Below are 26,821 nucleotides of genomic sequence, written 5' to 3' on the forward strand. Positions count from 1 at the left end.
CGCCGCACACCCAGCGGGGCCCCGGGGGCGGGGGGAGGGGAGCGCCTCCACGGCAGAAGCGGCGGCCGGGGCTTGTTTGGAGGTTCGCAATTCACCATGATAAATGTAAAGACCAATTAAGGTTTGATCCGTGCACACTGGAGGCAGACGGCGGCTGATAGTGGAACCAATTAACGAGCATGTCCCCTAATTCCTGTCGCGGCCGCCGAGCAAACCGCGCGGCTCCCCAGGCACCCGCCGCGGCTGCCCCGGAGTCCCAGAGCCCCCAGCCCGGCCCTGGAGTCGGGCGTCCTTCTCCAGCGAGAAGGTGCGAGGAACGGGGACCCCTTCTCCAGCGAGAAGGTGCTAGGAGCGGGTCCCCGGGTGGCCGGGGAGGGGGCGCGCCAGGCCGGGAGGAGGGGAGCCAGCCGCCTACTGAGCCCAACTGTTTGCATCCGGGACCGGCGGGCGGGGCGCGACCCAGTGGTAGCGCCGGGCAGGGGCGGCGGGGGCTGGAGAAGGCGCCCAGTGAGAAGCGGGGTGGCGCCCCGAGGGCAGAGGACAGGTGGCAGTGCGACCGCAGCCAGGTAGCAAACGGCCCAGGGGCTGCGCAGCGCGGCGCCAAACTCAGCCTGGCCCGGGGCCCGGCGCGCTGCCACCCGCCGCGGGGGTGGCCTGGGTTGGAGGGAGGGGGCGCGAGACCGCACCCCCGTGCCCCGCGCGCCTCGGCCTCAGGGCTCCCGCTCCCCTTCCCCTTCCGGCTCAGCCGACCGCCCGAGACGTGACCCCCGCGTTGGCTGCGCGCTGCCGGGGCGCGCGTGATTAATGGCCCCGAGGTCGGGGGCGGCGCAAGCTCGAGCCCCTTGTTGGCCTGGCCTGAGTGTGAGGGTACCCAAGAGCACTGCGGGGTCATGGCAGCGGGGGCCTCCGGGAGCGCGGCGGCGGAGGAGGAGGAAGAGGAAAAGCAGATGACGCGGGCTGAAGAGGCTTGTCCCCTCTGGCCCCAGCGCTGGCGCCGCGGCGGGTCCCCCACGCCAAGCAAAGTTTGGAGCCGCGGGCGCCGCGCGCAGGTCCCTCCCCGCTCAGTTCTCTCGGCGGGGTCTGTGCCGCCGCCGCCGCTGCCAGGGCAGGACAAAGGCTCATTAACACGTGATGGGACCGCGCTTCATAAATGGGACTGGAGCGAGAGGGAGCCAGAGACAGCGCGAGCGGAGGGAGAGGCAGGGACCGCGCGAGCGGGACGAGGCGACGGGCGCCCGGGCTGGCGGAGACTGACGGCCCCATGCGGGGCCAGGCGGGGCTCGCGGGAGGGCCCAGTGAAGAGCCGGGGAAGGGGCGAGGCTCGCCTGCGGTCGGAGCAGCGGGACGCCAGTCTCGGTCGCTGTCGCGGGCGGGCGCTGGAGACCGGGACGCCGGCGCGCGGACGGACTGACTCGGTGACCGCCCGCGGGAGGCACACCCCGCTCCACCCCACCCCGCCTCGCCCGCAGCCCGGCGCCGACGCCGCCTCCTGCACGCTACTCCCTCTGCCACCCCTTCCTTCTCCACTTCTTTTCCGCCTCCGCCTCTTCTTGGCTCCCGCGGCGCCAGCGCCTTCCCCTGGCCCAGGCGGGGACCTCGGCTCCCTGCAGAGCTCTCCGTGTCAGTGGGGGACATTTCGTTCTGTCGGACAAGCAGCCCCTGAGCTGGGCGAGAGGTGCCAAGGGAGCTTCTGTCCCGAGGACCGGGGGATGCGAAGGGTAAGACCTGGCAGAGTTGCGTTTGGAAATACTTTTGCTGCCTCCCGCCCCCTCGGGTATGACCAGTGTGGTCCCCAAGTGTCCTTCGTGGAGTTCTTATTCCGTGTGAGCGAATCGTGCGTCGGTGTTTACTTAGCTGTATGGCCCCAGCCTGTTAACTATGATCTGTGCTACTTCTGGAGATTTCTACCATTTACTAGTTATTGAATGTCTGTGCACCTGGCTCTGTATGCACTGATGTCTGTTTGTAGAAAATGTGTAATTGTGCATGTTTGAAAAACGGGCGCTTGAGTTGGTGCTGAATGCCTAGCAAGTGGTCTTCCCAGGGAAATACATCGATCTCTGCTGCAAACCTAGACACTGACTAATGTAAAATAGTAAATGTCATATAAAGAGATGAATGTCAAGTAATAAACTTTTGATATAGAAAAAGCTACAGGAACCACTTCTCTCTGAGGAAAAACAAATGTCCATGTAACTGATACCTAAAATTGAGTGTTGATGGAGTCATTTAACTCAGAAATAGCCATTAGATGACTAAAATTAATGTTGCATTTTTAAAAGACATTTCTTGTTAAGGCTTACAAATCATAAACGAATCACCTCCCAGATACAAATACGTTTGCTGCAATAGATGTGAGAAACTGTCATTTGGCCATTTGAAAGTTTAAAAGCAACATGCATGTTTCTAATTTTAATAGATTGTCTCTCAGATGTAAAATTGAACAGATGAGAAAAACAAAAAAAAAAATGTTTAGTAACATGTTAATCATTTTGCCTCCCATCTTTTTTTATTTTCCTCCAAGTAAGTGCTATTCTTGCCTTTGTTGTTGATTTCTTGATATATTAAGCCTCCTTGGGCATGTAATCCAATAAGATTAGAACAGATTTACTGGTTTTAACAGTGTTAAAAGATATCTGTATGGGTCCCATAACTTCTCCTCATTTTTATTACCGAGCTAATATCTTTTGAACAATGGGGGAAATGCAATTTCTTAGAAGTAACTCAGTGGACACTGAGTATTAGTGGGGTCACCATTGACATCAATCTATTTTGCAGAATATTGAGAAGCTCAGAGCAACCAACCTTTAAGGTTCCCATAGGACTTTATCTGATTTAAAGTGTTGCTTTTCTAATCCTACACTACTGACAGTTTGCAAGGGAAGATATACTGATTGATTTTTCTCTGTCCCTTTTTTCCCTGGTACTCCTCCCCCTCCCTCACTGTCTAACTCACTTAAGAGCAATTTTATAAAAATAAAAGGCCTGTATCGTTTTTAAGTGAGACAGATTATTTTCTGATTATCTCCATATATGAACAGAAGACATGCACCTTCAGAATTTTAATCATTGCATTCTACAGGCATTTATTTGTAGGCACAATGGCAGTTACCATAGTTGGGCAAGAGTCTTGATATTGGACATGGTTTTAAAAAACTAATCCATTTGCGGTTATCAGGAGAACTTACTGTAAACCGACTCTTTTTGTTTCAAAGATGTCTCCCACTCCAGGCTAGGCGTGCACTTGGCTGAGGTATGTATCAAGTATCTGCTGGGGAAAGGTCTCATTGTGTTTCTAAGTATCCATGGGGGTAAAATGATGCCACAAGGTGGAAATACTCAATTATGGCCTTTCAAAAATAAAATTACTGTGCTTGCATACTCGTTGTTAGGAAAGCAAATTAGATATTCATGTCCTTGCATTTTAACAACATTAATATATGTGTATGTAAAAAGAATGTTATGACTAGAATCTTAAGCCATAGGTGATTATTGTTTAGTGGGTAAAGTTTTAAATTCTGATGGAAATCAGATCTCACATTGAAGTAGTGCTTGGCTTTGTTTGTTATCCACTGTTTTCTTTTTCTGTTACCCTTTTCCCAGTGGACCATGTTCCTCTCTGTCTTGCCTGTGAGATTGCTCTTCTCTAATAAGCCTAGCTGCAGGATCAGTGTGTTCTTTTTGGCATTTCAAAATGGTAAAATAGTGAAATTGTTAAATGTTACCGAGATGATACTGCTGGGAATGAAATTATCCAAAAGAACCACTATATTTGTGGCATATTTCAGTCTCTTCCAAAAAAAAAAAAAACTCTGATTCGATTTACTTATCTTCCCAAGAAGGAAGCAGCCCCATTGATTGTGTTGATAAGTGTTTAGTATGCAGTGTCAGCTTATTAATTACTAAGGCAAAGCCTCAGAAACTGTTTCAAAACAGTCGTATAACACTGTTCTTTGCTTTGACTAAAAATTAACATTAACCACTGGAAAATTTAGACAGGCTCCATGGTTGTCTTGTATATTAGTGTTTGGAATTGGAATTCAAATATTCTGCTGTGTAAGAAAAACTATTATGAGATGGAACTTATAATAGCAGTTTATAGTTCACCACGCTTACCAAATGTTTCTTCCAGAAAACAGTTGGCCTAATAAGGGATTATTTCCCATAACTAGCTGTCCAGGAATGCTGCAGAAACAAGAGTAACAAATTAAATTTGAAAATACCTAATGACACATAATTAGCAAAATGAGATTTGGTTATAGCTTCTTGAATTTGTAAGAATTCTAGATGACCGTTATTGTTTCTTTTATTCCAGGAAATATTTTGGAGAAATCTGAATTGATCTATGTTATAAAGTTAATCCAGTCTAATCTAAGATTATTCAGTGAATTAAATGCTTATTAAAGCAATTAAAGCATTATAACAGGCAGTAACCTAAAGGACAGACTTCATCTTACTAACCAAATTCCATGTTAGCTCAGTTGCCTAAAGAACACAGATGAGAGCTTTCACTCCCTACTAAAAAGGATACCATGTCTCCACCAGTGTGTCTGTTTCTTCTATTTTTGCAGTCATCATTTTCTAATTGAACTGACAAATAGTTAGAGTGAAACTAGGCTTTGGGTTTAAATTATTTATAATTCTGCTATTTCCTCTAAAACAACTTGGACCCAACATTGTTTGAAAGACTGTGCTAGGCCCAGGTTTACATACTGCATATCTGTGTTTTGAGAGACAGCCAGCTTTGCTGATTTTTCTGTTATGTATTGAAGATTGGTAAATAACTCAAAGAATAAGAGGAAATCCAAATCTGTTTATATAGTTTGTGTTGCCAAAATTTTAACTTCATGTTTTCTTCCCTGAATCTCTAGTTCTTTCCTAATCCTGTCCTCAGAGAAATGGTGACTCAATATTATAGCTACATGATTGCTGTTTTTAGGGACCTAGGGCACACAACTCTTCGCCACTGAATTGCTGTTTACTGCTTTGATAAGCATCTAATTCGATGTATATTCTTAGATTAGAGTGGAATAACTTTATAACATAGATTAATTCAGATTTGTCCAAAATGTTTCCTGGATTAAAAGAAACAATAACTTCACCCAGAATATGTATATAATACGAAAGTATATATTGCATAATTTTGGACAACTGGACATGTAAACACACTTTTATTTACATGTATAAACAAACTTTTTGATAGAAGTAAATCATGACTGAAATAAAAATTTAGATATCTTGCCTTTATACATTTGAACATATAATTCTGATTTTAAATAAATACTACAAATTTGGGGAAACGTCCACATTCAAAGCAGCTGTGCAGATGGACACTGAAGACAAAGCAAAAGGAAATATCCACCTTGAATCAAAACAAGGCCTTTCTTGTTTTCCAAGATAGGTGGAAATCCTTGGCAGTCTCATGTGTTCTAAGAATCTTGCAAATATGCCAGGAGGAGCATCACCACATTTGATTATAATTTTATTATAAACACTGATGGGTTTAAGATAGGTTTTTTTTGGTTTTTGTTTTTTTTAACCAATCCTTTTAGTTGTTTATTGTTTTTTGGGAAATTAGGGCTATACAAGTTTTAGGAAAATACAGAAGGTTATTACCATATATTAGAATGCATATTGAGATAGTATATTTTTTATATATAACACATTAAAATGTTACTACAAGTGAGTTAAAACTATAGGAAATTGTGTTAGGGAGGAAGGTTTGTAAGGTGGACCCTGTCACCTCTCTTGCTACTTTTGAAATTACTTTATGTTAGAGAAACTTCCATCTCAAACTTGCTCACATGGATAAGAGGTAAGTTTAATACATATTGGTAATCATAGGTCAAAGTCATTACATAAAGTAGTGTGATTACCTTTAGTTCTTATCAAAATATTTACTAAAAGCTTTCCTGTGTTGTATTTCTTGACTAAACGGGGTGCCTCATGGTGAAACAAAGTACATTTGTATAATAGTTTAGAGGACAGTTAGTTGCACGTATAAGTATATTCGTGACTAGTTTTCATTTATATTTTCCATCTATTTGAAGAATTTTTCATATAGATCAATTAATAATGGATAACCTCTAAGTTAAAAGTTTGATTTGGACAGGTAAAGCTAATAACTTAATCATCATGGAATTCTTGAGGTTCATAGTTTATATGGGTTTTTGAGGGAAGAATTGTTTACTCCCAAAACCTGAGCAAATGGGCATGGCAGAGTCTTCGCAGTTGTTCAGGGAATACTCTGAATTCATTTTAGCCCCAGCAAGAGAAACGTTCACACCTGCACTTTAGGAAAGCTTTCAAAGTTTTGCTTTCCTTGCTTTGTTTTCTTTTGTTCTTGAATATGTAGAGGCTGGTTAGATGGAAATCATTGTTTTTGAGCAAACTCTACTTTAACCCATTGTGCTATTGCATAATATTCTATTTTTTGAATGCTTCCAAAAGTACATTTTGCATTTTTTTGACTGCAAGAAGGAATTTAATTTGCCTTTTCTCTCAACACTAATGGCAAATAATTTTTCCCTAAAGTACAATATTTTACTATTTAATGTCTTATTTTTCCACTCTTATTTGGATTCTTAAGGAAATTATGTTTTTCAAAATTTATTTTAAATGAGAGGGTCTCCCTCTTTTCTTCACCATTTCTTTATTCATTCTTTTAGATCGTAACTTCAGTGAAGAAAATTGGAGCTAATATGAGTCCTGAAAATTGAGTGAAGTTTTAAGGAGTATTACGTTCAAGCTGGCGATAAATTCTAACATACTTTTGAAAAAACAAATTTTAGTCCAGGTGAGGTAGCTCACGCCTGTAATCTCAGCCCTTTGAGAGGCGGAGGAGGGTGGATCACTTGAGGTCAGGAATTCGAGACCAGCATGGCCAACATGGTGAAACCCTGTCTCTACTAAAAATACAAAAATTAGCTGGGTATGGTGGCACACACCTGTAATCCCAGCTACCAGGAGGCTGAAGTGGGAGAATTGTTTGAACCCAGGGGGAAAAGGTTGCAGTGAGCCGAGATTACGCCACTGCACCCCAGCCTGGGTGACAGAGTGAGACTCTGTCTCAAAAAAAAAAAAAAAAAAAGAAGAAAGAAAGAAAAGAAGAAACAAATTTTTAAAGTTCGTTTTAAATTTCTACTTATATGGACACTTGTACTTGGTATTTGTAACATTGATTTCTTTGGGTCAAGAAGCTAAAAATGATGTTTTTATTTATTTATTTTGAAGCAGTCTTACTCTGTTGACCCAGGCTGGAATGCAGTGGTGCAATCTCGGCTCATTGCAGCTTTTGCTTCCTGGGTTCAAATGATTCTCATGCCACCACGCCGGCTAATTTTTGTATGTTTTGTAGAGACAGGGTTTCACTATGTTGGCCAGGCGGGTCTTGAACTCTTGTCCTCAAGCTATCCGCCTGTCTCAGCCTCCCAAAGTACTGGGATTATAGCCATGAGCTACTATGCTTGGCCTAAAAATGATGTTTTTAATACAGAAAGCTAATCAATATAATTGTTGATCTTTTAAAAAAAAGATCATTTAGGTACTGTACTGTTGTCACTTGTGTTTGCTTTTAACTCAGCTATATTTTAAAATAAATCAAATTTATTTATTCTTTATACGAGGGACCAAATGCCACTATAATCTGAGTATTTTGGTTTATGCCATAGTGTTTGGTTAAATGGATCCAATTTTCAACTCATTTAAATGCATTGCTACCAGAATTTGCTAAATGTTTTCTTTAGCTTTTGTACAAGTTGTGGTGAGCAGGCAGTATGCATGTAGGGAAAACGGAAAGCTAGACAATTTAACATATAACTAAAATAAGTGCAAGATTGGTCAAAGAATTTTGTGTCTTTACATATGTGGGAATTTGACTTTGGAAGATACACAGCCACTTTTGGAAATGACATCTAATGTCTTGTAAACAAAAAGGGAGAAATCTTTGAATTATTTTAGTCCTCAGCTAAAGTAACTAATTGTGAGTAATCTGTGATCCATTTTTATTGACAAAATAATTCGAGAGAGAACAGTTGCCCAGAGTTATACATTTAAGTGCCTTGGGATACATTTCTAAATATTTATAACTTTTAGGCATTTTTGAAACATGTCCACTATAAGAAGTGTAAATTGCATAATTACCAGAGTAATTCTGTAAAATAATTTGCAGTAGATATGTATTGCTTCGGCCTATAGCAAAATTTCCATTTTAGTTTGTTCTTTCCTGGGTTCATCTCTTATGATATAGTATGTTATGGTTTGGGGGAAAAGAAGAACAGAAACAAATATTTCCACCTTAAAAGAAGCAAGCTGACATGTTAATTAATTTTAGTTTTTCCTGATACTCAATAATCATGGGTTCCTCCACAGTGGTGGTGAAGGAAATCGCTAAGCAATCCTATAAAGCTCTGCATAGTCTTTGTAAATAGAATTAGGAGAAAATGGTGTGGAGTTCTTAATATATATCTGCATACTATGTCAGAGTACACATTACATTTTGAAGCCACTTTCCCTTGCTGGCCAAAATACATAACAAAAAGTTTCCTGAAAAAGTCCAGAGAAGCCCTGAATTGTAGACTAAAAAACCTTGAGAGGTTCTCCACTCTTTGTTCTTATTTTCTGGCTAAATGACATTATTCTATTCCAAATAGGAATACCTTGGTTATAAAGATCTTCTGTGGGAGGTTATTTTATGTGAGCTGGCTCCCATGGCAATCTGTTTCAATGATCTAAAAACCTATACTTATGAAATATTCTTTTTTCTTATCTAACCTTAGTTCTTCTTAAAGGTTAAATCTACTTCCCCTTCTCATTTAGTCCTTTTCATGTCTCCATAATCTTTAACAGTGGTTCTTAAACGTCAGAATGTGCTAGAATCTCCTAAAGGCCTTGCTAAGAATGGAGATGGACTCCAACCCTAGGGTTTTTGATTCAGTGGATCTGAGTTGGATCCTGATAATTTGCATTTCTCATACATTTCCAGATTTTGCTGATGCTTCTGGTTGGGAGACCACCCTTTGAGAGCCACTGACCTATAGACTAACCCTGCATGCACTTACAAACCATCGTGTAACTTCTCAGACTGTTCTGTAAGACGTACACTATAATTTCCAGTCCATTGGTGCCTGTCTTATTTACTAATTCACTATGTTCACATCACTTTTTCTGAACACTTTCAGTTCCTTGGAATCTCTTAATTCTTAATTGTATCACATAAGCCCTAAGAAGGGCTTGATCGTGAATGAATACAATAGAACAGCCTCATAGTTTCAATGGCATAAAAATTCTGCACTTGCATCCAATTTGCATACATACTTCTTAATCACAATTACATTTCCAAAGCGTATTTTGTATTGCTACCAAAACCTCGTTATTCCAGTTCTGTTTGTATATAATTGTTTACATCTTGAAAGCATATTTTTCTGTTTATGTCTTGCATTGTTAGCACACACTGAAAACTTTCTAAACATTTTGACTAAAGTAGGTGATACATAAGTACCTAGTTTTTAAAATAATGTCTGAAGGAAACCCTGGATTTACACAATAATAAAAACTTATTTAAAATTATTTTAGTGAGAGAATGATAGGAAGGAAATTGAATTATTTAGAAAATCACTATGTCCTCAATTTGTATGAATATTTGAATCAAGATTCATTTCTCTTGTTAAATATTCCATTTTAGTCCCTACAATAATAGAGATTAATTTTCCATTATTTTTCATCACAGAGTTAGGATCGGTGGTGATGATTTCATATTTGGAAATTGGAAAGCTGAATATTTTATAAAATAGAACGAGTTGCTTATTAATATTGATTGTGGGTTCCTGAGACCACCCCTCTTATTTTTAATGTCTTTTGGCATCAACATACTTGTTTTAAGTAGAACTGCTGTCCTTTAATCATTCTTAATTACTTTCTTGAGGCAGAATTCCAAATATTCAAAATTAATTTTTATCAATATATTAAATTTTCTCAATGCCCTTTTGCCTCAGAAAAGTAATTAGAAATTTAGTTTTCATAGGCAGTAGTAATAACCCATTTTAACTCTCCATGACATACTTTCCTATTTGTATTATAATTAGTTCAGTTGTAAAATACATAAAATGTTGTAGCAGGAGGAGAAGTTGTTCAACCAAAGCAAGAACTCTGTCCACTGAATAGAATAACAAATTGATTCCTGAGGGCTTATAAAAGCCACTCCACCTAGTGGTTGAATTTTCACATGACTTCTCTTGATAAGTTGTTTTAGAAACGCTTGCAAATGGAGAAAGCCATTTGGGAAACATCAATGCATAATAATGTGCATTTAGAAGAAGAAAAAAGAGTCCATTTTAATAATAATTTCAAATGTTTTCTTTAAAGGTCTATCTACAGCATATAATTAAGACTCATTCAAGGTTATGCATTTCATAAACGACCTCTTGATATATCATTGTTATGTGGCTGAACTTTGCAGTTCATGATATATACTGAGGCCAAACAAGGATTGGGATAAAAAGTAAATACCTGATCTTTGCCCATAACTTCCACTTGCCATCAATATAATTTCTATGTGATGCTGAAATAAGAGGTCCTGGGGTAAATAATTGATGAATTTGATGTAATTTTCCCATTTGGGCACTTTTTCAGATGGATGTTTATATGAGACCAAGATTCAGGTTCAATGCCCTCATGATCAACTAGCTTTATGCCAGAAAACACTGTCCGTGGTTAAAAGCCATTCTGTTAAATTGGATCTTCCGTGTTGCTGATGCATGCCAACATTTACTTAGCAAACAGGTATTGAATATCTTCTCTGTGCCAGGCACTGTGCCAGGCAGAGGACCTATAAGATAGGTCCCAGCTTTCAAGATGTTCATGGTCTGAAGGGTTGAGACACAATAAAGACTGCTATGGAATGCTTCAGCAATGCCCATCACCTCTCCTGGGAGAAAATCTCAGAGCATATAGAGAGAATTTACACATCCCAATACTATCCAATGATTAAACATAATTCCTTTATGTTTTTATAACCTGTTTTACTCTTTCAGTTAGGGAAAGGAAGACAGAAGAGTGGGCTGTATTAGATGTGGAGGGGTGGAGTAGAGAACCATTTCCTTTGCTTTCTTGACCTCATCCATGTTCCTTACATGGGGTGAAGCATGGCTATATTTCAGGGGTCATCTATCACAGAAAAATGTTTTATCTCGGAATATAATGTCTACAATCATAGGCACAGAGTACATGCCCAATAAAAATGTGTTAAATCAAGCATTTGAAGGCCTATAACTTCATATCAATCAGCCACATTGCTGTACTAATGGAGTTTTACATTTATTGGGCACCAGGCAACGGTAACAGTCACTCATTTGTTGGAACCCCACTAAGGTTTATATAATTTGTCTACCTTGATTCCAGCCAGAAATCTAGGAATGGGCCACAGAGAGTCTTCTTCCTGGTCTAAGAAAGCCACATGGGTCATGGTGGGAAGTTGGGTGATTTTGAGTGTTTGAGTTTCTCCATGTAGGGAATGGATGTCTGAAGCTTTTTTGTTTGCTAATAAGCATACCTCATTCAGACCTAAAGAAGGTGTCCTCTTCATATCTCACTAGGGTTGTGGAAAGTGTCATTAACAACTATGTTCCTGACAATTGACTCATGAAGCAAAAACACACCTTCCCTTACTTAGAAAACTAGTGGCAGTCCAGGCACAGTGGCTCACGCCTGTAATCCCAGCACTTTGGGAGGCTGAGGCAGGCAGATCACGAGGTCAAGAGATTGAGACCATCCTGGCCAACATGGTGAAACCCACCTCTCTTAAAAATACAAAAATTAGCTGGGCATGGGTATGGTGGCACGTGCCTGTAATCCCAGCTACTCAGGAGGCTGAGGCAGGAGAATTGCTTGAAACAGGGAGGCACAGGTTGCAGTGAACCGAGATCGTGCCGCTGTACTCCAACCTGGCGACAGAATGAGACTGTCTCAAAATAAATAAATAAATAAAATAATGGCTAAATAAATAAATAAATGACTTAGGTTTTATTTGCCAGTTATTGCCATTAGCACCAGTGACTGCAAACAAGGTGCTAATGCAGAGTTAGGGTTTATAGCTTATAGTTAATTGCCATAGTTTGCTCCTGAAGACCGTGGAGCAAGGATGACTTGCAAGTGCTTTGGGCAGCATCGTTGCTGTCAACAGATCATTCCTTCAGATTTTAGTGTTGACAGTGTAAAATTATCATGTACACATTAGATAATGTGTACCTTCCCCCAGACCAACTCTTCTCCTTCCCTATAAATGAATGAAAGAGTGTATTATTAAATGGTTCTTGGAATTCTGTGTTAAGAGCAGGGACTTTGAGTTACGCAGACCTGGATTGAAGTTCCAGCTCTGCCCCCTCTAGTTAGAGACCTTGGGTAGAGCATTTTTTTTCTCTCTGTGTGTGGAATAGAGATTGTAATAGCATCCACTTTATGTAAATATTAAGGAAAAATAACATAGTTTTTCCATGACTGGCATATAATAAAAGTTCAAATGTATCTTAGATGAAAATATTTGGAAATTAGGACTTTCTCTACTGTGCATTTACCCAAATTCTGTCAGATTTGAATCTGGAGAAATAAGACTTGGCTTTTAGTTGAACTTAATTTGTATGCTTATGGATTCAAAGAGAAAATATGCCTTCATTGATAGATGCGGAGAGAAGAAACTGTGAAAGCTGTGCTGCACAATTGGATATCATGTAGCATACTTTTCAATCTTGCTATGGACTCCTTGATAACAAACTGCAAAAGTAAGAGCCTGTTTACTGGCTTTTACATATTTTGTGGAAGAATAATATATCACCTTCTACTTTTAATGACCAGATCTCTTATGCAAGATAAAGACAATTTTGATGGACAATTTGATGGAATATGGCCATGGCTCTTACTTAATTGAAAACTTTGCGTGTTCTTTGTTAGTGGAAAGGCTGCTTTAATAATTGCTCTCTGGCCGGGCACAGTGGCTCACGCCTGTAATCCCAGCACTTTGGGAGGCCGAGGTGGGTGCACCACTTGAAATCAAGAGTTCAAGATGAGCTGGCCAACGTGGTGAAACCCTGTCACTACTAAAAATATGAAATTAGCTAGGTGTGGTGGTATGTGCCTGTAATCCCAGCTACTCGGGAGGCTGAGGCAGGAGAATCACTTGAACTTAGGAGGTGGAGGTTGCAGTGAGCTAAGATCACACTACTGCACTCCAGCTGGGGTGACAGAGCGAGACTTTGTCTCAAAAAATAAAATATAATAATAATTGCTTTCTTTACCCAGTATGTGGAAAAGATCTCTCTCTCTCTCCCAGAAAAATGCCAAGGCACTCTTAATTGGAGGAAACAGCTAAACAGAAGAGCAAAATTAAATATGGAATTTGTTGTACAGATCAACAAATGATTTTATTTGTATCATTAATTCAACAAGTTTTTTTTTTTTTAGCATCATCACCGAATGATGCTTAACTTAATTAAATTTCAAGGCATCATTTTCTTGAGCCCTGAAATTGTTTTAACAAACTTTTAAATGTTACATACTTTGGCATATTTCACATTAAATTTGAACAGAAATACAGTCTAATACAGTCTTATAAGTCTCTTAATGTCTTCAGTTCATATCAATTGATATATTTTTATGAAAAATGTAACACTCACTTACATTGTTAGTAAAGAATAGATCAGAGAAAATGGTGCATTAAATAACTTCTATCTTATGTTACAAAATATACGAAGAACTGAAGGTATGAGAGCCAATTGAGCATTACCAATATAATGGAATTTTCTTTCATATATAGGAAAAGGAGCTGACATTAATATAAGGAAGAAAGATTATGTATTTTTGCCTGAATTATCAGGGTAATTAAGTCAATCAATTATTTCACTTTGCTGTAGAATATGAGGGAAAAGTGACCAGGCTTCTTTAATAATTCAGAAACACTAACGATTAGGTAGGAGTTAGAAAAGACTCGTTGCCCATTCAGCTGGAGTGGAAACATCATTCATCAAGTTATGATGTTGGCCTGTGGTATCTGCCATGTATATTGAGAACATGACTTGGACATAATGCAGTTATAAGAGTCAACTAAAATTTTTCCTACTAACTTTAGAGAAATACATTAGCACAGTACTTTCTTGATCAAATTAGTGGAAAACAGACTTGTTCCCAGAAATGGATGGAAAATAAGCAACAAATATATCCACTGGAACCTGCATTCTCTTGAACTCATCACAAGGCTCTTTTATGAGGCCAGCCAAGCAGAATACAGAACCAACAAAGTAGGGAAAACAACAGGTTAAGCAAGGATCCTGGACTCCTGTCAATGTAGACACTGTGTTAGGCATTCTCTCTTTAAAGCACTTAGAGTATCAGAGAAGGAGTATGGTGGGTTAAAGCAGCCTATAATCCATTAGGGAGCACCAGTCCTTCCAATACTTCTATAGTGTTTGCAGCCTAGAAAACATGGACATTTACCTTTGTAGGGACATGGATGAACCTGGAAACCATCATTCTCAGCAAACTGACAGAAGAGCAGAAGATCAAACACCGCATGTTCTCACTCATAGGCGGGTGTTGAACAATGAGAACACATGGACACAGGGAGGGGAGCACTACACACTGGGGTCAGTTGGGGGGAAATAGGGGAGGGACGGTGGGGGGTGGGAAGCTAGGGAGAGATAGCAAGGGGAGAAATGCCAGATGTAGGTGATGGGGAGGAAGGCAGCAAATCACACTGCCACGTGTGTTCCTATGCAACAATTTTGCATGTTCTTCACATGTACCCCAAAACCTAAAATGCAATAAAATAAATGGGGAAAAAAAAAACATGGACATTTAAAACCCTTTGTGGTTATAGAAATACACATAAAGACTCTGGATAAACATTTTTTTAAAAAAAACTTCATGCAGCAGCCATACCCGCAAAATTCCTTTGATGATACCATAGCTTGCTAGCTGATAGATATGGTTTTCTTGGAGGGAGGCAGTGGAGAGGCAGGTTTGCATGTAGAGAAGTAGACAAAAAGAATAGGTAATAGTTTAACAATTGAAGTGATTCTTTAAAAATAATGAATTTAACACATTAAAATGTTTTTATCTTTACTATGAAGTCATGATTTATATAGCTTATACTGTTAGAATGTTGGCTATATTTTTTAAAGCAGAATTCTAGGAAAATTCCCTTATATGTCATTGAATCATTCTTTTACTATAACTGTAATAAAAACAAACTGCTTCTTTAATAGGTGCATCTACGCATCTTGCTAGAAATTTCCAATTATGATTTTCCCAGTAGCAAACAAAAACAAAATTAATGGCAGCTACATCCCCCAAAGCCTAAGCCGTATTAGTAATGAACTCTCAAAGAAAGCTGTTGATGCAAAAAATAATAGGGTGGAAATTACCGTAATAATCCAAATGTAGAAATAAGTAAAGAATTATCAAAATGCAGAGAGCAGTTTTCCTGCCACGATCCCATTAACTGTTAACATAGCCTGTGCACAGTAGTACTTTGACATTACTAAGATCTTTGAACTACATAAAATCCATGTATTTTTAACTGTATTCCTTAATTAAATTGGCTTATATTGGACAGAAATTACTCTATTATCGTATAACCACACCATGTCCTAGCTTAGATTTTAACAAGCTAGTTTGTTTTCATGGAAGTGCTTGATTGTATTAAAATAGGAAATTGTGATCACACTTGTGATGATCTTAATCTAAAGTAAGTCACAGAAACACGTTTTTTGCATTACTGGAATAAGGTGTGTGATCCTTTGCCTTCACTGAGAAGTTTTATAGCTCTTCCAAATAGTGACTACAGTTTTAATCCCTGGGGCCATGCAAGTAAACAGACTTACCTGATGAACTTTGATAAGAAATAGGGATTTAGTAGCAGGTAGTCTTAATTACTATTGGCAAAATGCCTTAATTTACATTTCTAAGAGTCCAGAAGACTTAAATATAAGTTTCAAAATGGCTTTAATCTAGTTACTGTTAATTCTGAAGTCATCACAGAAAATCTAAAAACCAACTGTGGATTATGGGAAATTTTGATTCATCTGCAAATCCATCATATTCTAGGCAATTTACTTAACATCTAATGGCCTCTAGTTTCTCATCTGTGAAATGGGGATTATAAATAAGCACCTGATAGAGTTGCCTTGACGATTTAATGATGTAACATATTTCTCAAATGGCTGAATATAATAAACATTCAATAAAGTTTCCCCATCCCTCACCCATGTCTGCATATCTACTATTTGCTTCATGTTTTCAGTGCTGAGGCATAAATGAAATTGAATAAGCAAAATATGCTCTAATTAAGGCAATAAACATTCTTGAGATGTAATTAGTACATATTATATTATTATAATATATTCTTACAATATAATTAGTATATAATATATAGCAAAGAGCCATAATACTAAGCAATGATAATAATAATACTCATTGAAGACTTACTTTTGTGTCAGGCACTATGTCTTACATGCATTTATTTTCATTTAATTTTCATATCAGTCCTGTGATTTAGGCATTATTGTCATCATAATCATCCCCGTCTTACAGCTGAAATGCTGAGGCTTAGACTAATTGCCTAAGTACCATCTAACGCTAATCTTGGTCTGCTAACTCCTGATTCCATTGACTAGGTGCTTTGACTAGTTGGAATCAGTGAAGAAAACAAGGAAGATGGTAATATCTCTGTCTGAGCTTAGAGAGACGGTGTATCAAAAAAATCACAAGCCAGGGCCCTAGACCTGCACTGTCCAGTATGGTAGCTACTAACCACATGGAACTATTAAGGACTTGAAATGTGGCTCTCATCTGGGTGCAGTCCTTGCTCTACTGCTTACTAACTATGCGAATAGCAAGTTACTTACCCTCTATGCCTTTCATCTGAAAATGGGATAACAGCACCTACTTCATAGGGCCATTATGAGGTAAGGGAATTGATATTTGTAATAGGCTCAGTGTCACCCGTCAATATTTTAAGCCCTCTATATATGCTTAAAAGAGGAAAATCAGCAAGATTTAGTGGTTTACCTCACTGTAGAGGTCAAGAGAGAGGAGGTGTCTAGTAAGTCCAAGTTATGAACTTAGGTGACTAGAAGGACGACTCACAATACCATAAGAAATGAGAAAAATGAGGTGGTTGGAGTCAGTTTATTGCAGAATCATTTCCAATACCAAAAGGCGACAAACAACCTAAACCTCCATCAGTAGGAGGGTGGTCACATTCATCTAACAGATCCTTAAGGCAGCTGAATGAAGAGAGGGGTTTTATATACTAATATGGAACTGTCCACAATGTATACTTCTAAGTGGAAAATCAAGGTATGTATAATATGTTAGTTACTATTTGCTAAAAAGAAAACAAAGGGGGCAAATACATATATTTGTTTGAATATGCATGGAGTATCTCCGGAAGGGGTAACAAGAAACTTATTCCTTGCCTCTGAGGAAAAAAAGTAGGTGACTGGGATATAGGGATGAGAGAGATTGACTTTTTTCTGTGTGTCTTTCTGTACCTTTTGAATTTTGAATCTTGTGAATCTAATACTTACAGATAATCAAAATCTCTGATAAACTAGTTTCCAGTTGGTAAGTGTAAAGGGGGAGTTAACTGAGGGAAGATGACATAAGGAATGGGAAGATGACTGGAATGACCCCCAGGAGCGACTTGGAGATGTAGGGTCAAGCTCTGGTTTTCAGGCTAAATGCCTATTGCATTAATTATTTTTCTGTCCTCTAATTTTAAGAAAAAGGCAAATACAAGATACCACCTAATAAAAATTCAACTGCCATTCCATTAGGTTCAGGTGAACATTTCTGTGGGAACTCAGCTCTCTGCTCTCCTGCTGTCATGCTGTCAGGCTGGTAAACCACCTAAGAAAAAAGATGCCCTTCTGTGTTTGGAAATCTCATTCTAGTTATGGAAATAAATATATAAACTCCTGATTACATGACATGATAAGACCTATAATAGAGGGATAAGCTGGGGAACTAGTTATGCCTAGTGGGAAGGGCTGGTCAAGAAGGTTTCAGACATGGAAGTAGCATTGGTACAGACCTGGAAAGATAAGTTTAATAGCAGAGAGCTTGGAAGTGACTATCCAGATGGAAGAAGAGGCAAGGTGAAGGAGGAAGGTGTGCAGGTATGATGGTATATTCAAAGAGCAGTAAGTCACTCAGGGCCAGTAAGCCAGTGTTTAAGTATGGGTGGAAGTCAAGAGGCAAAAGCTAGGTTTGTGGATGTGCCATGACCATATAAAGAACAGCTCTCACACATTGTGGCTGTCTTCTGTGTCCCTTGGATTATGGATGAAAACTTTCATATGTAAATGGAGTTGCTTAGCAAACATACGTTTGCAAAGAGCAAGAGTTGACGCCTGAGAAATAGCTGAATGGTGGGACATATAGGGCATGTTCTATGTTTATGGAACTAAAAGTCATCCGGTATAGCCCAAGTGGCCAGGCCGGGGCTGGCAAGAGGATTGGAGAGGTGGGCAGCATCTAGCTCACAGGAAGCTTTTTACTGGACTTCATCCTGTAGGTGGGAGATAGAAAGCCATCCTGTTTAGGGAGACAGGATGTGGAGAGGATTAAGGACAAGAGCCTGAGGGTCAGAATGGGAAAGAAGCTTAGCTGGACAGAAACATGGAAGGCAGAGGAGAGCTGCGTGTGTGTCTGGAGGGCCTGGGCCTGAAAGAGAAACTGCATGAATGTTTATATTTGGTGTTTAGGGCAAAGAGGTTGAAAGAGGGGAGTCACATAAACAGGAAACATTTACGAAGAGCACCCCCACAGCTGTGTGGCAAGTGATCGAAAGAGAACAAGACCAGAGAAGGACAGGAAAAGTGGTCAGGAGGAAGGGGCCCCAACTCAGGTGAGCAGTGGTGAGATCCTGGAGGTAGAGGTGGCAGCCTGTGGGAAGGTGGGCCACATGTGCCACTTTATGCCTGTTCCAAGTTACTTTTATTAAGAATCATGACACTTAGGGTGTCAAATAAATTTTTTTCCATTGACTCTGTGTCCTGTCCCCCCCTACATTAATGCTACCTATTCTTAGCATGAATATCTTTTCCTTGGGTATGCCTCCTTCAGCCCTCTAGACTGGGTGTCCCCAGATCATCCTGTATGTCCCCAATTGTAGCTCTCCCCATGCTTTCTTTTATTTCTGGGTCAGCTGTCTGCCTCCTCTCCTAGACCATATCCTTCATAGGACTTTTTTTTTTTTTTGAGACAGAGTCTCACTCTGTCACCAGGCTGGAATACAGTGTCGCAATCTCGGCTCACTGCAACCTCCACCTCCTGGGTTCAAGCGATTCTCCTGCCTCAGCCTCCTGAGTAGCTGGGACTATAGGCACGCACCACCAAGCCCAGCTATTTTTTTTTTTTAATATTTTTAGTAGAGACGAGGTTTCACCATGTTGGCCAGGATGGTCTTAATTTCATGACCTCATGATCCACCTGCTTTGGCCTCCCAAAGTGCTGGGATTACAGGCACAAGCCACCACGCCCAGCCAAGGGCAGGGACTCTTTCTTGATGCTGTCAACACTAGTGTCTAGTACAGTAGGTAGACATAATACAGGTGCATAGTGGATGCACCATAATTTGTTAATACATGCATAAATGAATTATTAATTCAGATATGTAGGGTCTCTGAATTAATAATTCATTTATTGTTAGTTCAACATTTTAAAAATTTGTTGCAAAATAATGATTATCTCTCCCCCCGCCCCATACAGTGTGATATGTTTTAGGAACAACAAATGCCAATTAACAAATAATATACTATTTTAATGATTACTTTAATTTTTACAGATATCACTCTATACTTCTAATTTTTAAAATAAACTAAAAAATAAATAGCACACATTTAAAACAAACATTTGTAAATAGTAAAGTCAGTTCTCTGACTGTTTGTTTTGAAACAAAACCAAATTGCTGAGCTTAGAATTGAAAAGCCCTTAAAGTTTGTTCCCTTCCTCTTAACTGTTCACACGGAAATCCGTGGACACTCTCCGGCCTCTCTTCTGTCGTCAGGCACACTTGTGTCAGCAGTCTGCTCATGAGGGGTGCTATCAGGAGGCCTCCTCCATCATCCTCCCGCTGTTAAAATTATCTCAGTCTCCCCATAAGCCTCAGTGCAAGTTTGGTCTTTGTGGCATTTTTCTTGGTTGATGTGGACATCCTAGAAGTTCATGTCAGTCATGGCTAGTCCAGACCTCCCCTCCTCTGGGTGAAGAAACTTGCCTTGAAGAGCAGCTCTCCTCACAGGGCCTCAAGCTTCCTCAGTTCTCGCTAGCTCCCTCCTCCCCACTTAACATGTAACACACAGGCCACACAACTCACCACCTGATTCTACACAGTCTTATTCTTTGGTTGTCTTTTATATTTAGTCTCATTTGTCTAACAAGGTGAGTCATGTGACACATCAGTGCTCTCTCTGGCCCCCACCAGCACCAGGATAACATGTGATGTGATAGGAGAAGCCAGGTGGTAAGCACTTCCTAACGCGAGTATGAAATGGACATTGCCCCCAAGAAACATTTCATTTAGCTCAGCCTTTTTGGCCCTGGAGGTCCTTCCTGGACTTACACACTGACTTCAATACAGAGAGTTTAAATAATGAAAGGATCATATGTTTCTGGTATATGCCACTCCATGCCCGAATTTTGGGGAGCTTTTCTCTGAGCGACTGACTCATTTTGTTGACTGAATCTGATGAGGGCTTGACCTCCTACTGTTGAGAGACAGGAATGAGTTACCATGACAGGACATTTGCCATGTTTACAGTGTCTCTTTGTTTTTATTCTCCCTGTTTCTCACCATTCAGCTTATTTGTTTTCCCTCCTCTTAGGATTGCCCCCTGTGGGTCACTTTCTCAGTCATTTTGAGTTCAGCCTAATAAAAGACTGAGGTTATGAAGTCGATCCTAGATGGCCTTGCAGATACCACCTTTCGCACCATCACCACAGACCTCCTCTACGTGGGCTCCAATGACATTCAGTACGAAGACACCAAAGGTGACATGGCATCCAAGTTAGGATACTTCCCACAGAAATTCCCTTTAACTTCCTTTAGAGGAAGTCCCTTCCAAGAGAAGATGACTGCGGGAGACAACCCCCAGCTAGTCCCAGCAGACCAGGTGAACATTACAGAATTTTACAACAAGTCTCTGTCGTCCTTCAAGGAGAATGAGGAGAACATCCAGTGTGGGGAGAACTTCATGGACATAGAGTGCTTCATGGTCCTGAACCCCAGCCAGCAGCTGGCCATTGCAGTCCTGTCCCTCACACTGGGCACCTTCACGGTCCTGGAGAACCTCCTGGTGCTGTGTGTCATCCTCCACTCCCGCAGCCTCCGCTGTAGGCCCTCTTACCACTTCATCGGCAGCCTGGCGGTGGCAGACCTCCTGGGCAGCGTCATTTTTGTCTACAGCTTCATTGACTTCCACGTGTTCCACCGCAAAGATAGCCGCAACGTGTTTCTGTTCAAACTGGGTGGGGTCACAGCCTCCTTCACTGCCTCCGTGGGCAGCCTGTTCCTCACGGCCATCGATAGGTACATATCCATTCACAGGCCCCTGGCGTATAAGAGGATTGTCACCAGGCCCAAGGCCGTGGTGGCATTTTGCCTGATGTGGACCATAGCCATTGTGATCGCCGTGCTGCCTCTCCTGGGCTGGAACTGTGAGAAACTGCAATCTGTTTGCTCAGACATTTTCCCACACATTGATGAAACCTACCTGATGTTCTGGATCGGGGTCACCAGCGTGCTGCTTCTGTTCATCGTGTATGCATATATGTATATCCTCTGGAAGGCTCACAGCCACGCAGTCCGCATGATTCAGCGTGGCACCCAGAAGAGCATCATCATCCACACGTCCGAGGACGGCAAGGTACAGGTGACCCGGCCGGACCAAGCCCGCATGGACATTAGGTTAGCCAAAACCCTGGTCCTGATCCTGGTGGTGTTGATCATCTGCTGGGGCCCTCTGCTTGCGATCATGGTGTATGATGTCTTTGGGAAGATGAACAAGCTCATTAAGACAGTGTTTGCATTCTGCAGTATGCTCTGCCTGCTGAATTCCACCGTGAACCCCATCATCTATGCTCTGAGGAGTAAGGACCTGCGACATGCTTTCCGGAGCATGTTTCCCTCTTGTGAAGGCACTGCACAGCCTCTGGATAACAGCATGGGGGACTCAGACTGCCTGCACAAACACGCAAACAACGCAGCCAGTGTTCACAGGGCTGCAGAGAGCTGCATCAAGAGCACGGTCAAGATTGCCAAGGTAACCATGTCTGTGTCCACAGACACGTCTGCCGAGGCTCTGTGAGACTGATGCCTCTCTGGCAGCACAGGAAAAGAATTTTTTTTTTTTTAAGCTCAAAATCTAGAAGAGTCTGTTGTCTCCTCGGTTATATTTTTTTAATTTTACCATGCTGAGTGAAAAGGTGATTGTCACCATGATCACTTATCAGTTTGCTAATATTTCCGTAGTTTAGGTACTCAAACTCCATTCTCCAGGGGTTTGCAGTGAAGAAAGCCTGTTGCTTAAGTGACTGAACGATCCTTCAAAGTCTCAGTGAAATAGGAGGGAAAACCTTTGGCTACACAATTGGAAGTCTAAGTACCCATTGAAAAATGCCATCAAATGAGTAATGCCTTTGTAACCACAACTTTCATTATAATGTGAAATGTGACTGTCCATAGTATCAGAGATGTCCATTTTTACAACCATTATAATACTAAAGTAGAGATATTTTGTAAAGTGTATTATGTCCTGTGAGATGTGTATCAGTGTTTACTACGTGTTATTAATATTTGTTTAGTTCAGCAAGACTGAAAGGTAGACTTTTATGAGAACAATGGACAAGCAGTGGATATATGCCAATGAGAACACTTTTTTTTCTACATTATTCCCTGTGATACAACTTTAGAAATAAACCTTAATATTTCTTCAAATATCTCTATTTAATTTTGACACTGAAATAACCATAAATATTTATTTTTCTGTTACCTCGACAAGAAGAATTTGAAGACTTCAAAGTATTGAGCAGAATTCACTCATACTTAAAAATTTATTAGTTCTGCATTTTCATAGGAAGATACTTATTATCTTCTGGACTATAGCTGTTCTAATGGATTATAATCAGAACGGAAGAGAGAAAACATATTGACTTTTTTGAGTGACATCTCTGACTTTCTTTAGTCTTTAGCTATTACTGGATCTCTTAAGACAGCATGTGTTAATGTATATTGTTATCACTGTGCAGTTGCTGTTTACTTGAATAGTATTGTGTTCCTATATTCCAGGTTTAAGTAGATTTCATGCCTGGGTGGCCAAACAACAGTCATTTTTTTTTAATTGAAAAGAAGTATTGTCTGGATCAGTAAAATTATACTGTGTGTGAGTGTGAATATAAATGTGTGTGTGTTTCTCTTCCGTAACTGTTACAGTAATGTTATAAAGTGAGAAAACTGTGACCCAGTATAAACTGTTGCCACTTGCTGCACTCTTGCACATGAATTCGGTTCTAAAATGGAGTTCTTCCTGGAACCTTGTTGATAAAAATACTCACTATAACCATTCAAAAAATTCACCCCATCCCTGCTTAAGAGATTGGATCAAGTATTACTAAATTGACCTTTAGATATTAAATAAGACCAGTGTTTAACAAGAAATAATGACAGATATCCAAGTAAAGCCTGCATTTATAGTGTTATTATCAGGAAAAGAGAATACTTTGGTTTCTGAGTGCCTGATATTGAGCAAGGTGTTAGTCACTAAAAGGAAGATAGTTCTCCAAAAAAAAAAATGTAAAATTTTTCAATTGTGTGTGTAGGTAGTGTGCACTATATACATCATGTTTAAGTAGGACTGTCACACGCAGCCCATGTGGCTAAAAAGGCTGAGTCAGACAGTAGATGAGTCTAGATATGCTTCTTCTGTGCTTTGCCCACATGCCTTTGGTGACAGCCGAGCACCCAACTTTGTCTTGGTATGTTTGGGCTAAGGAACAGACCTCTCCTTTGCTCATGGTCAGCAAGATATACTAAAGCATGAAGATAAACACAGCTTCTTTCTTATACCCCAGTCTCATACTCCTTAATGATGCAATGGGTGCTCATTGTTGGGCCTTTTTCTAGTAAGGAATGATACTGCTGAAGAAGCTACTCAACCCTGATAACTTTTATTTATAATCTCTTCTTATACAGATAAAGCATGACTCCCGCAAGGCCCCAATGTCTACATAGTGTGAAGTAGAGAGCTGGCATCTATCTGGTGATTTCCAGCTCTCAAGATACCCAAGCAGCCTGATGGGGTAGTTCCCCTTCTTGCAGTTCACTCTCTAAGGCAGGATGTGGCCTGTGAGTTACTTTGCATTGCCTGTCTGAACACTTTGAATCTGTCTGCTGGTTCCCTTATTTTACCTCTCTGTGATGTGCGGATGAGGGCTCAGGGTGCTAGAGAATTAATAAGATCTCTTTCAAAGGAGAGATTATTTACAAGTTTCCATTTAAGATTGCCAGTCTTTTGTCCTGCCTCATCTGGAATATTAATCCACACGTTTCAGAGCTCACCAGGCAGTACCAATGTTCTTTTCACGGCTATGAAGAGCTAGTAGAGGTGAAATTCTTGTTATGGTATAAAAATTTTAGGATTCACTTTTGAAACTGCATTTGTGCATATGCAATGTAGATTTTATAGTGTGTTGTGCTTTCAAGATCTAAATCATATATAATCAATTAAGGGACAATGGGGCTGACAGCACTAAACTTGGTGCTTATTGATATTCTAAAAAATATCTGTGAAATCTCATCACGTATGTCTTACACAATCTTCATTTAAAAACATTTAAAACTAGTTGGATTCACTTTGACATTTTTCATATCATTTATTAACCCAAGTGACGAAAATGTTGTCCCCAATGAATATACTCATTAGAATTACCATTCGTTAGTATCACTCATTAATTAGCCCCATAATTAGATCCATTAATTTAAATATGATTTAAATTTAAGTAAATTTTATAACGTCTGACATCAGAGGTATCTTACTTTTCTCTGAGGATAACGTATTTGCCCTGACCATGAATTTTCTTATCACACATATCCTCAGAAAGGGCCAAATTCCCAACCTGCTCATTTTTTTTTTTTTTGACTCATTATGAATAAGTCCTAGAATGTTTCATTTGGACAAGTAGGGCTGCCTCCAAGAAGAACCTCTGATGTATCATTTCTTATGAAATATATGTGAAAGAATATGGATCTGGAAGATGCTGTAGACATCTGCCCTACACTTGAGATGATTCCCAAGGCTCTCTGGCACTTTTGAGTTCGGTCTGTCTGGTATGAAATGCCAAGGACCTTTTGCTGCCTAAACCCACTCTGCAGGAAATCAGCCCAACCACTAGATGAGAATTAGGCCCTGAATGAGTAGCGCTCTAGTTACTGTCCTGTTGATTGATTTCTGCCATTTCATGTCCATAAAAAAGACCACCAATATCATGCACACAATTAGATTTCTCACACTCCAACTGTATATTTGTATAATATTTTAAAATCTCCTAAATGCTGGGCAATGGCTGTTAACAATTAATTGCCTTGCACTGGCCTGATGAAATGTTAACAATGCCTACTGTAATATAGAAAAAAACATTCTATCTACTGATTTGGGCTGAATGTGTGTAAATAGGTTTCTAAAAAGGCAGATGTTTAAGCAGTGGCCTACAAATCAGTAATTTTCAGGTGGGAGAGTTTCTTTACATTGCTGTGGCATCTTAAAAGCTATCTTCATGTAAATTGACTGTACTAAGCCTACTGGGGATCAGAGTTCCCAAGAAAGGAAACCTTTTCTTTTAATAATACAAATCAAGATACCAGATTATCTGGATTCTTATTTCCAGTGTTTCAAGTGGAAAACATGACTCTTTATTGTCTGTAAATCTAACATTATTACTTTTCCTCTTAGAAGAATATTGTATTGTTAGATGTTTGTTGAGCCAGTAACATCGTTGCAACCGCTGCAATATCTTCGTTAGTAATCTGTATAATACTTTGTATACAAGTACTGGTAAGATTGTTATTAAATGTAGCTTCAGTCATTAAATTACTATAGCAAAGTAGTACTTCTGTAATATTTACAATGTATTAAGCCCACAGTATATTTTATTTCAATGATGTAATTAAACTGTTACTTATTCAAAGATAAAACATCTCATCATGTCTATTGTCCAAAGTTACCTGGAATCAAATAAAAATTCTAGATTGCCATGAAGAACACAAAATGCCTTTGAACTCTGCCTTATTTCACAGTCTGATGGTAAAACACTGGGATTTAATTTCTAAAAGATTGCCAAACTAATTTGTTTTTCAAAAAGCACTTACGACTTTACTTGAAAAGTGAGGACATATTGGATAATCTATTTATTTTTAACATAGGAAAAACACAAAAAGCTATTTTTTACACAATAAAGCAGAAAAGGCAATCATACATTTAAAAAGCATTCTTTCATTAAAGATTTTAACTGACTGCAGCAAATTAAAACAAACATACTATTCATAATGTGTAAATTAAATTGAGACAACATAGTACAACGTAAACTGAAAGAATTTATAAGCATTGTATATTTTGAAAAGAGGTAAGTGCTTTTCAACACAGTTTGTAAAAACTCATAATTTCTATTTGAACAATAAGAGAAACTACCTTTAAATTTTATAATGAAGAAAGCATTACAATGAAGCTTAAATATTATTACTGTCTGAAATAAAGTATGTTTGCAGTCAATTTTGAAA

General features: G+C 39.8%; 1 protein-coding gene across 4 annotated transcripts; it reads left to right on the forward strand.

Moving 5' to 3' along the window:
* CNR1 (cannabinoid receptor 1) lies at positions 1 to 26,303 on the forward strand. Of its 4 annotated transcripts, none has more exons than XM_017506814.2 (2): positions 1 to 342; positions 20,877 to 23,392. In XM_017506814.2, the coding sequence occupies exon 2, from the start codon at positions 20,940 to 20,942 to the stop codon at positions 22,356 to 22,358; it is 1,419 nt and encodes a 472-aa protein (XP_017362303.1). In that variant the 5' UTR covers positions 1 to 342; positions 20,877 to 20,939; the 3' UTR covers positions 22,359 to 23,392. The 4 variants fall into 4 exon arrangements, with proteins under 4 accessions (XP_017362303.1, XP_017362302.1, XP_037586719.1 ...); XM_017506813.2 differs by lacking the exon at positions 1 to 342 and adding an exon at positions 1,515 to 1,718 and having other exon boundaries at positions 20,877 to 26,303; XM_037730791.1 differs by lacking the exon at positions 1 to 342 and adding an exon at positions 1,742 to 3,253.
* The last annotated feature ends 518 nt before the right edge of the window (positions 26,304 to 26,821 follow it).

The sequence above is a fragment of the Cebus imitator genome, unplaced genomic scaffold (genome assembly GCF_001604975.1).
Source record: "Cebus imitator isolate Cc_AM_T3 unplaced genomic scaffold, Cebus_imitator-1.0 Scaffold359, whole genome shotgun sequence".
Lineage (NCBI taxonomy): Eukaryota > Metazoa > Chordata > Mammalia > Primates > Cebidae > Cebus > Cebus imitator.

What these genes read in the sequence shown, in the direction of transcription:
- CNR1 (XM_017506814.2), top strand. Translation starts at nt 20,940, where the DNA reads ATGAAGTCGATCCTAGATGGCCTTGCAGATACCACCTTTCGCACCATC.